At 56.7% G+C, this 12,779-nt stretch overlaps 1 protein-coding gene across 2 annotated transcripts; it reads right to left on the bottom strand.

The window, feature by feature from the left end:
• Window positions 1–9,074: 9,074 nt before the first annotated feature.
• MRPS23 (mitochondrial ribosomal protein S23) lies at window positions 9,075–11,278 on the bottom strand. 2 transcript variants are annotated; one of them, XM_082068571.1, is made up of 5 exons: window positions 11,119–11,278; window positions 10,866–11,033; window positions 10,038–10,115; window positions 9,803–9,926; window positions 9,075–9,528 (listed from the first exon to the last, which is right to left on the bottom strand). In XM_082068571.1, the coding sequence occupies exons 1-5, from the start codon at window positions 11,160–11,162 to the stop codon at window positions 9,370–9,372; spliced, it is 573 nt and encodes a 190-aa protein (XP_081924697.1). In that variant the 5' UTR covers window positions 11,163–11,278; the 3' UTR covers window positions 9,075–9,369. The 2 variants fall into 2 exon arrangements, with proteins under 2 accessions (XP_081924697.1, XP_081924698.1); XM_082068572.1 differs by having other exon boundaries at window positions 9,075–9,471.
• Window positions 11,279–12,779: the final 1,501 nt, after the last annotated feature.

Genomic DNA, 12,779 nt, shown 5'->3' with positions numbered 1-12,779 from the left:
CTTCCCCTCGCTCTCTTGTTAATTATGATCGCGTTTTGCACAGAGAACCTGTCACTCAGCCTCCTGTAATGGCTAGTTTCTATTTCAACTCTCCTTCCACCCTATTATCTTTCATAAAATTCAGCGGGGCCGGGTGATGGATTGATAAGGGACGGTCCTGGTGGGGGCCGCTCGCTCAGAATGGCTCTCACGCGCAGCCAATTTCTGTATCTTTTTAAATATTTCAGTTGTTTGAGATCTTTATTTCATATTTCGATTTCCTGTAGTACAGCAAATTTATCTTAGTCACCCAGTCAAGTTCTCTCCGAGCCCCTTATCTCCTCCTCCTCCGTACAACCCAGAGCACCTACGTTATCTGTGCTGCCGATAAAGCCGCTGCGGCAACTCGCAGATCGCGCCGATCGGACGGCGCCCCAGACAAAAAGAGACCTTGGGAGCCCCGAGCTCATCGCCAGATATAAGTTCATGGCTTAACCCGGCACCGGCTCCCGCTCGGCTGGAGAAGCGCCTGGGGACAAGGGCGGCTGCTCCCGGGGCTGCGGAGCGAGGGACGCTGGTCCTGCCGCCCCCGACCTCTGCTCAGGAACAGCCACGGTGCTTCGTTCCTCAATCTGATTATTTCAAAATCAAATACCAGCTTTGTTTTTCTAAGCGTATCATCAACCTGCACAACCACCTCCTGATTTTCCTGCCTCTTTGCATGACCAGAAACAACACCAGAGCTCAGGAGAACCGGGACGGGGTTACGGCAGCTTCTCCCGCAGCCGTGCCGACAATGAGCATCACACCCGGCAGCCGTGCAGAGCCCCCGCGCCACCAACACACCCGAGAGCACACCGAAGTCCCCCAGAGGGACCACAGGAGGAGGCAGAGCGACAAGGACCCTGCGCGGGCCCTCCCTTCCCTGCCAATGCCCGAGGGGTTCGGCGTCACCTCCCACCCTGCGCCCCACTGGACCTTTTGGGACACCCCCGATGGAGCGGCTCCGATAGGGCGGAGGGGTCTGCAAGGCCCTGGGCCGGCAGGCAGGGTCACAAACACGGCGACGTATTTTCTCCCGCTAGACCATAGAAGTTTAAATATCTTGAGAGCACGGAGCAGAGAGAACATCCTGCATTGCCATAGCAAACCCACTCCGAACAGCACCTTCATCACCCCTGGGGCAGGAGTCGGGAGCAATCAAATAAAAATAATAATTAAAAAAAAAAAAAAAAAAAAACAACCAAACATCACACATGGATAAAATAAAGTCATCTCGCTATTCCCCCTTCGGCACGGGCGCCTCACACACCAGCAGCAGCCAAACGCAACCTCCACGCAGGCTGCACCCCAGCGGCGGCAGGAGCGAGGCGCTCGCCAGCCTCCCACCAGCTCCGGGGCGATTTTGTCCCCTGGGATCAAACACATCAGCGGGGCACCCAATAAATACGTCTGCAGAGGGGTGATTTATCTGTACGGGAAGCCATGGAAATTCCCAAACACTCTTAAATATCCGTTTCTTGGCTCTAAACAGTCAAAAACTTGCCAACTGGGGAATGTCTTTGTCTGCTCTCCTCCATATATTTTCTGCTTTTCATTATAATTTGCTAAATAATACATTGCGACGAGTTATTCATCACACTCCACAGTTTTGTGATTCCCCCCTCCCCATCTGGAGGAATTTCACCCATAAATCAGCCGCACAAATCTCTGCTGCGCTGCCGCAGCTCCGAGCCCCCATCGCCCCAATTCAGCGGCACCCTGTGCCCAGGACAGACACCGCTGTCCCTCCTCCAGACACCGGGACGAGCGGGGACAGGAGCAACAAAGGCCACAACGCCAGCAGGTGGAGAAAGCAGAGGTGCTCTGCTCTGAGCTCCGTTTGTCGGGACTACATTGGTAGGAGAAGCAAAAGTGGCACCAAGAGGCAAAGGAGAGTAAAATTCATTGAAATAAGTGCTCCAAGGATTAGAAAGGGACCCTGGGAGGGAGGCTGGACACTCCTGCCCCAGCTTTCAGTTCCAAACGTGGTCCTGGTGAGCGCGAGGGGAAGAGCTCAGCACAGGGCAGGATTCCATCGCTGGGACACACGGACACACGGCGCTCAGCATCGGTCCCAGTGGGGACAGCGGGAGGGAAAAGCTGCGATTCCTCAGGTTTAACCTTCCTTTTCAAGGCACTGTACCCTGCCCTTGAAGCAAATTGCTCTGCAAATACTGACTAATTTAGCTTTGCAACATCCATCTGAAATAAACAGTATCTTGGCTTACAGACGGGGAAATCAAGGCAGAACCAGGAACAAAACCATCTCTCTGTGCTTTAACTACAAAATCATCTTTCCTCATTAGCAGCTAATCAGAACTACCAGAGGGGAAGAGATTACAGGCAGGGCGGAGAGGGGAGTAACTGAAAGGAATACAGACATCAAAACACATTTTCATTTATTTACTCGTTTCTCACAGTGAGTCACAGGCTTCGAGTTCATTCGAGCCTGCGTTAGTCTGGCCGGATTTTGAGATGCCATCAGCCGCAATCTACAATGTTAACAGGCCACAGCCACGCACCTTCTCGGGAAGGAGAAAATCCGCAGTTTTGGGTTGGTCTTGGAAAGTTGGACATCGCTTTGCCTGCTGGATTATAAGAAACCACTAATCTTCCCTCGCCAGCCTCCTAATCTCTATGGGAACCCAGATACCTTATCTGAAAGGTGCTTATTGCGGAGCACCGGGCTGGCGTGACGGTGGCTCCGGCTGGCGTGACGGTGGCTCCGGCTGGCGTGACGGTGGCCCCGGCTGGCGTGACGGCGGCTCCGGCGCCGGTTTGCAGCGGCTCAGGGGCGTGGGAGGGGCAGGGGGAGCAGAGGGGCATTTGGCACCAGGGAGTGGGGGCAGTTTGGTTCCAAGGCCGCAAGGATGAAGCCAACGGGGATGTCAAACATCAGACATCAGTTCTTTATCTCAGGGGCATCCAGGCTGAGCAGCTCCTGGGTGAGGGTCTGGCTGGGCTGGGGGTCCCAGGGCAGAGCCCACGCACCCCGTCTGCTCCTCATGGCATCTCTGAGCACACTCCTACCCCCCAAAATAAACCAGCAGTGGGTTGGGGGCTTCCCCCACACACTTCTTCCCCAAAATTATTTGCAAGAAGCCAAGTGTTTTATTATTATTCTATTCTATGATTTTCTGCTGGCAGAGAAAGTCTCGTCTTCAAACTTCCCTTTCTCTCCCTATTTCATCCTGACTTCCAGGAGCGAGGGGACAGCAGCACCCGCGATCTGCGCGTCCAACAAACCCCTGGCACCGGTCACCACCCGCACAGCACGTTTGCTCCGGCATCTCGGGCCCACGCGCGGCCCGCGCTGCCAAACCAGGAACGTGCTTTTAAATAAGAGGAGGAAATGGTGTCTTTGTGTCAGGCAAGGGGAAGAAATCCAGGACCTAGAGACTGCAGAGCCTTTCCACTTCAGACAGCAGGTGCTCTCCAAGATGTGGTTATGGCAACAAAATAAATGATGGATAATTGCTTTTGTGACAACTTGCCAATTAAATTAGACTCAGCAGAATAACATAATGACAATTTGTTATGCTCTGGTGGGCACTAACACACCAATCATAATTAAATGCTATGACTGAAATAGAATGCTGCTGTACACAGGAATATATAACCCCAATTCCCTCCCAGTGAAACATTATAGGTTCAGACTTGATTTCAATTTCTGGAGGATAATAGCATTAGCGCACATCAGAATGAGCTTGCAATATGCACAGAGGCAGCAGCAGCACCGGGAGACAGCCGGAGCAAGGGCAGCTGAGCCGCCGGCGCAGGGACCTTCCCAGCAACTCTGATGCTCCCGGTTCCCAAGCACAGAGGACACCCCCAAATCACCACCATGGCCTGGGGAGAATCCAAACCCCCAGCCCGGGGGAGCAGGCAGGGGAGTGACCGTCCCCAGGGGACGCTGCTGCCACCTCGCTGGGACGGGGCCGCGGGGTTTCTCACGGCTGTCCCGATGCTGCGCATCGCTCGGGGCCAGCAAAGCCTTCACACGCCTCAGCTGTCCCCTCGCAGCCACGGGGACACGATGCAGCCTGCTCGTCCTTGAATGACTGTGGAAGTATTTGTTAAAATAAATGGAACTGCAGCACCCAGCATCGCGCTCGCCCCGCGGCCGGGGTCCCTGGCGCTCAGCCCTCCCAGCCGGGCTCCCTGGGGCTCAGCCCTCCCAGCCGGGGTTCCTGGGGCTCAGCCCTCCCAGCCGGGCTCCCTGGGGCTCAGCCCTCCCAGCCGGGCTCCCTGGGGCTCAGCCCTCCCAGCCGGGCTCCCTGGGGCTCAGCCCTCCCAGCCAGGGTCCCCGGGGCTCAGCCCTCCCAGCCGGGGTCCCCGGGGCTCAGCCCTCCCAGCCGGGGTCCCCGGGGCTCAGCCCTCCCAGCCGGGCTCCCTGGGGCTCAGCCCTCCCAGCCGGGGTCCCCGGGGCTCAGCCCTCCCAGCCGGGGTCCCTGGGGCTCAGCCCTCCCAGCCGGGGTCCCCGGGGCTCAGCCCTCCCAGCCGGGCTCCCCGGGGCTCAGCCCTCCCAGCCGGGCTCCCTGGGGCTCAGCCCTCCCAGCCGGGGTCCCCGGGGCTCAGCCCTCCCAGCCGGGGTCCCCGGGGCTCAGCCCTCCCAGCCGGGGTCCCCGGGGCTCAGCCCTCCCAGCCAGCCCGGCTACAACAGAGCTGGGCAGCCAAACCAGCCGTGGCTTGTGTCAATGGGCTAAAAACTGAGCGAGGAATGGGTCAAGCCCTGAAAGTACCTAAAATTCACTGGTAAAACAGCAGCCAGCTGCCTCAGCCCCAGCCACCACCGAGCTCAACCCGCTGGTCCCACAGGGATGCTCCAGCCCTCCTGCCTGCCCTGGGTTATCGTCATGAATTTTATCCATCCTAGAACTGACGTGGACATTTCTGGTGCTGCAGAAGAAAAACACTAAAGAGATCACCCATTCCAACTGTTACAAAAGCATTTATTTAAAACCAAAATTGGGCAGATGGCAGGAACCTATGCCACTAAGGTTTTGCAACCCGGAGAGCAGCACCAAGCCCCACTCCCCTAGGAGAGCCACAATTCCCCCAGAGAAAAGCTTCCTAAATTCCGGTGGTGCAAGGGCGGCTGTTGCCTCGACTCAAGCGCCCGGCACTGGGGCTGCCTCGGCCCTGGCTTACAAAGGCCGTCACTCCTCGACAGACCTCAGCGCATCTTTCATCGTGTGTTGCATAAGAAGGCAAGTATAAAAACACATCGAATTCAAGCTCAGATCCTAACAGATACAGCTTTCTGGAATATTCCAAAGCTCAAAACGGGGCAGTTTGAAGACCAAATGTGAGTGTGTGGGCAGAGGCAAGTCACAGAATACTACAGTGCAGCAACACCAACATTTTAATATCTTACTTAGAGCTACATTCTTAAATCACTAAATGCTTCAAACCTGCCTGGACGAAGCTTGGCATTGGCAAGGTCACATCACCTGGTTTTCCAGCAAAGCCGATGAATTTTTTTGGCTGCCCCAGACATAAGACTTGATCCTATTAAATGCCGAGCTCCCTCGCCCTCAGCACGTAGCAGCGGATAATCCCCCCGCGCGTGACCAAGCGTGGCCAGAGCCGTGTCACCGCACAGGGACACATGCGGTGCGGGTGACCTGCCAAAGGGCTCGTGCAGCGCTGCGGGGAGCAGCTGCCGTTGGATTAAAACCCTGCTGAAGCGCAGAGCCCGTCCTGCAGCCCTGAATGGCAGGACCGGAGGCGATCGCTCCAGTGGGACACATCCTGCACGCGAGCTCGCTCCAGCACAGACGCCGCTTGGTAAAGCAACGCTACGGCATCCCTAGAACTTCTTCTCCAGCCACTTGTTGCACCATCATACCCACGTCATTTGCTGCCTCTTTAGTGACTTCGCTGCAGAGCAGCTGTGCAGGACCTGCCTGCAACACACCAGCACAGGTCACAGGATCCTTTTGGTTAGAAAAGACCTTTAAGACCATCCAGTCCAACCATTAACCCAACACTGCCAAGTCCACCTCTGACCCGTGCCCCTGAGAACCTCATCTACAAGTCTTTTAAACGCCTCCAGGGATGGTGACGTGGTCTGACTCTGGGCAGCGGACACGGAATGGCAGCCCCCTCCATTTCCAAAGGGGCAGAGGTTTCCGCTCCCAGCACCACAAACGCTGCGGCCGCAGCTCAGCTGGTTATTGGCAGCACCGCTGGGACACGCTGTCCTGAGCATCACCGTGCACGGGGACTGAGCACAAAAGCAGGAGACTTTGCAACTGAGATTCTGGACCCTGTGGTGGGACCTGCTAGAGAGCGGGCAGAGTCCTTCACTCTCACTTTTTCAGGTGAGAACCACCATTTTAGGAACTGACCTTGGAAAACCTTCAGCCCGGCTCGCAGAGCTGCAGAAGGGGTTACTGACTGCCTGCAATTGTCTTGTCTTTTTGATGCCTCAAGGAGCAAAGAACCTTGTAACTGATACTTTGGCATTTATTGTCACTTAAAAATAGCCTGGCCATCAGAGAGGAACTGCTACACACAGCACTCATGGTGCAGGAGGAAGGAGGTCAGCAGTTCTGCCGGGAAAGGTCATCCTGCTGCTCCATGACGGGTGCAGGACTGTGAGACGCGAGCGCCCTGTGGCTGCGGAGCCTGGCGGCCGCAGAGGACAGGTTCACCCGCACAGGAGGAAATCACCGCACCGGCTGCCCGCAAAGGCCAAGTGACAAGGTCACATCGGTGTCCTTTGCCTCCCCAGCATGGGCCGGCCAGACGCTCAGCGCCGGGTTTTGCTGTCCCCTGGGGCTCTCCTCCCGCCCCAGTTCCCTTTGTGCCCCCCCAGCTGCGCACCCGTCAGCCCCCAGTGCAAACCGACATTTCTCTTCAGGTCATTTTGCTGGAGAGCGGCATTTCTCCGCCCGCAGGATCAAGGCAAAGCCGCCGGCACCGGGCCGGGTGTTCTCCGTGCCGCCCGGTGCCCGCCGGGCAGCGCTGGGGGACGGCGGACGAACCCCCGGCCGCCCCGGGGGGTGCCCAGCGCCGCCCCCGGCTCGGCGGGACCGGCGGGACCGGCAGGACCGGCGGAGCGCGGCCCCCATCTAGCGGAGAGCGGGGGCCCTTCCCCGAACCCGCCTCGGCCGGAGGGGAGACGCTCGGTAAATAATGAACGGCTCGGCCCAGCCTCGCGCTCCAACCGCTTAATTAAAGTCGTTTTGTTCCTCTAAAGTCCCAGCCCAGCAAATGCATCCATCGAAAGAACTCCGGTCTTAATTGTGTTTTCTCTTAATTGCACCAGATACTCAAGCTCACATCCGTTCCCCACCAGGTTCCCCGTCCCGCACCAGCTCTAACAAATCCCCAGCACAGAAAACCAAACTAACTTCCAGAAATCACCTCCCGACTTACAGCGGGCGCGGACTCCCAGCCTCCTCCAGCGCCCCTTCCGCCACATTCCCAGCTCTCCCAGCCAACGTGCCCACGTACCTGCTCCAGGAGCACAGCACCTGTCCGGAGCACACGGCTCAGCTCCATCCCCCCGTCCCACAGCCAGGCCACACAAACCCCAGCTCCTGTGCACCTTCCGAGGGCAGTTTGGTTGCTGGGCACAGCAGGTTTGGGCTGCACACAGAGGCAAGGGGCACTAAACCTCCTCACCTGTGCTCATTAGCACTAATGGGAAGCAGCTGGGCAGTCACCATCATCACTCAGGAAAAAAAACCAACTCAGGTGTCTCACATTCCCACCCCCAGGCCACAGGTGCCCATGGGGTGAATGTGGCTGCTCCCCACACAGCTCTGCCTGGGAGCTGCCCCTGGGGCTTTTTCCAGCACAGAATAAAGGAGAAAATGAATTCCAACTTCGTTCTGCTCTAGTCTGTGTTCTGAATTTAATGCTATTGCTCAAGCCAAGCTCAGTAAAAATACAAGAATGAAGCTTGTGACAGCAGGTGACAGAGGAAAAATGTCTCACAGTAATTTGTGAGTGAGAAACCTCTCGTGTGTCGGTGTGTTTGACTTCAGAGCACTGCTGCATCTTTTAAAGTGCCTCCCGATTTTTGGCAAGCTAAGAGCACCATCAACAGTTAAAAAGGGCAAAACAGAACGCTCCAAATTTTCCCCTCTGTGCTGCACCGGGGACAGGCGGCTTGGAGCTCTCTAGTGAAATCCTGCACCCCTCTAGAGTTACAGAGCAGAACTAGGAATAAAGTTTGACCTTTGAGGATAACCAAGTGCTCCTACTGTAATTACACTGACCAGGAAGGGGATCAAGCCACACAAACCCCAACCAGTGACATTTTTAAATGCTCTTAACAGCCACAGACCACAGATCGGTAAGAGAGGTTTTCGCCTCACACACCACAGCAGCATCGCAGGATTGTGTCATGGAGAAGGCGCCTGGAAGGCAGGTACAAAAGCAAAAGGAAATCCCACCCTTGGCCCTGGGGAGAAGAGCCAGAGGTTGGTTTGACGTGACTCACACCTGGTGGTGTTGGCAGTTTGTTTTTAAAAAGAAAAAAAAAAAATCACAAAGAGAGAAAACACACCAAAAAAATACAAACAAAAATAAGAGCAGAAAAAAAAGTAAAACCCCACAAACAACAGTTTAAATCTTTAATACAATGAAGGTAGGCCCTGGGGGTTGCAGATACCTCCATCTGGCTGTGACTCCTGGTGAGATCGTTATTTTCTTCCATTGCCCAGGTCCCTGTGTCTATTCCCGCAGCAGCTCTGGGTTTCACTCCAGCAGAGCTGTAACATCGTGTCTTTCACACTTGTGAGGTGACCGACTTCAGTAAGGAGTCACTAACACCAGCAAAAGTCCCATTATCTGGTATTGTTACCTTCTGAATTTAAGCAAATGATGGAGTAGGAAGAGCACGTTGTTAGGTTTCTATAAATAGCAACTCTTCTCCATCAGCTATAAAAAGCTGACCCTTCGGACGGCTGTTGGGACACGTCAGGCCAGCAGCAGCTGCCTTTTCCACAGCAGGACTGTCACAGGGCCAGACCGCACACGAGAAGTTAAGAGACATCTTTACTGCTGAAAACAAGGCGCCTGAAGAAAAGGAACTGCCAATTTTTAAAGAAAACGTTTAATTTGCCACTTTTATACTTGTATTTTGCAAGCCACCATTTGAGATCACGGTCTTGAACCTCAAAAAAATGTATTATCTCCAATTTTACAGACGGGGAGGTGGCAGAACCCGCGCCCCGCACAGCACGACGAAGGCACCAGAGCCGGGGAACTGAGGCGCGTTCTGCCAAAACACGCGTCTCACAACCCCGGGCTGCGGAGGCAGAAGCAGCGGCTCCTGCAGCGGCGGCTCCTGCAGCGACAGTCGGGGTGTTGCGGGGATCCCCAGCGCTGTCAGGAGGGAATGGGATCTTCCTTCTGCACTTCTGCCGACTCTGGCGCCTGCTCCTCCCGACCTTTCTTCTTCTCCTGTATCTCTTCCAGCACAGTTTGGAGCTGCAGGTGTAATGCAGAATCCCTGGTTTCAACCTTGTGATGATCCTGTTGTGCTACCTACAGTCACAGGCAGACAGTCACCAAAAACAGGGTCAGGAAAAGCTCCTGTTGAGGTGTGACTGAAGGGAGCAATGGACAGCAACAGCCCCGGTTTGTGTGTCCAAAAAAAGCTGGTAGAAAAGTTCTAATTCATGCTTAGATTATTTTTAAGGTACAATACAATGTTAAGGTATCACCAGTGCAAGGAATTTCAATTCAAAATGAGACTGCTGACTTCAAGCTACAAGATAAAATCCACTGACCAAGTAACCTGTGAATACTTAATACTTACTTTATCTGTTCCTCTTCTCTGCAGAATTATCCCACTGGCTAAAAGGGCTTTTCCTGTTTCTTCAAACAATTTTTCCTCTTCAATTTTTCCTCCTTCCTTCAGTTCATTGTATTTTTCAACAAACCTGGATTTCAATATTGTAGTTTTTACTCCCACAAACAACATTTCGGTTCACTGACTGAAATATTTCTGAGACTTGTCCATTTATCCTTTTATAATCATAAATAAATCTCACCTTTGGCAAGTAGATTTATAGTTTGACTGTGACAAGTCGAAAGGTCTTGGGCCATTGCCATAAATTCTGTAAAATTTCCTATTCAAAAAAAAATAAAAACAGTTTCATATTTCAAGCCATCAAAGAGGGATATGTCTTGGAGTAAATAAACAACATCAGGGGCAGCTAAAGCATTCACCTAACTACTTCTCCTTTTTCCATTAGCCGTTATGTTATACAGAGATCATAAAATCACAGAATCATTTTGGTTGGAAAAGCCCCTCAAGATCATGGAGTCCAACCATAACCCACCCTGTCCCTGCCCCATGTCCTGAGAACCCCATGTCCGTCTGTCCAGCCCTGCAGGGCTGGTGACTCCAGCACTGCCCTGGGCAGCCTGTTCAATGCCCCACAGCCCTTTGGGGAAGAAACTGTGCCCAGATCCAACCTCAGCCTCCCCTGGCGCAACTTGAGGCCGTTTCCTCTGCTCCTGGCGCTTGTTCCTGGGGAGCAGAGCCCGACCCCCCCTGGCTCCAAGCTCCTTTCAGGCAGTTCAGAGATCAGAAGGTCTCCCCTCAGCTCCTGTTCTCCAGCTGGACCCCCAGCTCCCTCAGTCTCCATCACACTTGTGCTCCAGCCCCGTTACCTTCTCTCCACTCGCTCCAGCACCCCAGTGTCTACGTTCCTTCCAGACTTTTTTTTCTTGTTTTAAACCCGCGCGATTCCGCTTCCGTGCGATGTGAACAGGAGCGGCCGCGGTCCGCGGGGACGGGACACGGGGGGACACGGGGGGACACGGGGGGGCACGGGGGGACACGGGGGGACACGGGGGGACACGGGGGGACTCACGCTCGCACTTGGTCCTCCGGGTAGAAGACGGGCGGGACGACATCCTGCACCTTGCCGTAGCGCGGCCGCGGCACCCGGTACACGGGCTCCCTCAGCGGCGGGAACGCGGCGTAGACGTCGAACCACAGCGGCTTCTCGATCACCCCGATGCGGACCAGGTTGCGGGTCCTGCCGGGGAGAGGAGCGGCGGGGGAGCTCAGGGGACGCCCGCCCGCCCTCCCCGCCCCCCCCGCCCGGACCCGCCGCCCCGCACCGGCTGAACACGCTCCCGATCTTCTGCAGCCGGTTCCCCGCCATGGCGCGCGGGCGGCCAGGCCTCCCCTAGCAACGCCGCCCCCTAGCAACGGGCTGCCCTTTAACCCGGCAGCGGAAACGCGCGCCCCCCTCGCCCAGCGCCGCGAGGGCACGCAGCCAATAGCCGAAGGAGGGCGGTGCCCAGGCAGCGCCGGCCGATGGCCGAGCAGCGGCTCAGCCGGATCAGTTTAAAGGGCCAGCGCCGGGTTGCGCCCCAGCGGCGCTGGGCGGGCCGGGAGGGGGCAGCACGCGGTGCGGGCGGCACGGAGCGCCGGGCTGGGTTTGCTGTGATTTCTGACACGCAGCAGCTCCGCCCAGGCTGTTCGCCCCGTGTCTGCCCTCCCAGCGCCTTCCAGCGCAGCGCGGTGCCGGGACACGGGCTGAGCTCGGGGGGAAATGCATCAATGCGTCCTCCTTCCACCCTTCTGTCCGTCCGTCCTGCCCTCCGTCCGTCCTTCCCGCAGCGCGGGGCGGGCGGGGCAGCGCGTTTCCACCCCCATTCACCGCCGGGCCGCGGAGCTCACTCCTGGGATTTCTCAGCTGTTGTTTTGCCTAGAACACGGTTTTGAAATGACACTCGCGGCCGCGCGGAGCCCGGGGACGTGCGGGCGGCTCCGGCTGCAGCGCGTTCTGCGCCCCGCGCGCTCCCCGCACAGCCCGTCCTGCGTTTCTCCAGCGTTCTGATGCTTTTGACACTTAAGGCTGTGGGTGTTTCCAGCCCCTTCTCTCCCAGGGAAGGTTCCCGAGCCGCCCGAGGTGCTGGGAGCGCTGATCCCGCCAGCGGCCAAGAGCAGCTCCCGGGGACTGGGGCTGCCCCGGGGTGTTTCTGCCCAGCCCAGTCCAGACCTCACTTGTCCCCAAAACGAAGGGCTGGAGACCCAGGGGTTTGGCGCTGGCTGGGACACAAGGGGCCAGCTCCCCAAGCGTGGTTTGACGGGCACCTGCGCGTCCCCGCAGACCCTCCTGCGCTCCGGCTGCTTTTTGAGCCTCCCAGGAGCTGCTCAGCAGCAGCTCTGCTCCCGCAGCCTGGTGCGGGGATGGGAAGGGAAAGCCAGGGCCAGCGCAGGTGGGTCCTTCGGGGGGGACGCGATTCCCCCAGCAGACCCGGCGACCTCAGCGCAGCGCGGGAACGTGCGGGACCGGAGATGAGTAACACATTTCAGAAATAATTCATCCCAATAACGTATTTCCATTCCACCCGGAGACGATGCAAAGGAGCCAAACAGCCTGTTTGGCGGAGTCGCTGTGATGAAACGGTTCAAGGAAGCCTCACACGCCCCGTCCCCAGCGGGCTCATTCGGGACGGGGCGGGTTAACCGCGGTGTTTTTCCCTTTCCTCTCTGTCCTGAACGGTTCCCACACGCGGAGCCGACCACGGATGCACCGGGAGCTTCCCCGGGGATGGCGACATCGAGAAAACCATCGGGTGCGAATTCAGCGCCGTCCTGAGCAGGAGGCGCCGGAGGCACCGGAGGCACCGGAGGCACCGGGCCAGGCGGCTGCTGGGCGGCTGCAGCACGAGGGACAGCGGGCACAAAGGAAGAAGCGTTTCCCTCCCCGCCCTGATTTATTTCTTTTTCCCTGGGCTGTAAATAAGTGGCAGCAAAATGCACCAGAGCG

Source organism: Streptopelia decaocto, assembly GCF_964273445.1.
Source record: "Streptopelia decaocto genome assembly, chromosome: 18".
In the NCBI taxonomy this organism is placed as follows: domain Eukaryota; kingdom Metazoa; phylum Chordata; class Aves; order Columbiformes; family Columbidae; genus Streptopelia; species Streptopelia decaocto.
The sequence above is the reverse complement of the archived record's forward strand: the minus strand, read 5'-3'. Positions and strand labels throughout refer to the sequence as shown.

Bases quoted from the DNA above. Each gene is read 5' to 3' on its own strand.
- MRPS23 (XM_082068571.1), bottom strand. From the start codon at position 11,162: ATGGCGGGGAACCGGCTGCAGAAGATCGGGAGCGTGTTCAGCCG. The intron at 11,034-11,118 runs GTGCGGGGCGGC...TCTCCCCGGCAG, and splicing joins ATCGGGAGCGTGTTCAGCCG to GACCCGCAACCTGGTCCGCA. The intron at 10,116-10,865 runs GTGAGTCCCCCC...TTTTTTGAATAG, and splicing joins CCGGAGGACCAAGTGCGAGC to GAAATTTTACAGAATTTATG.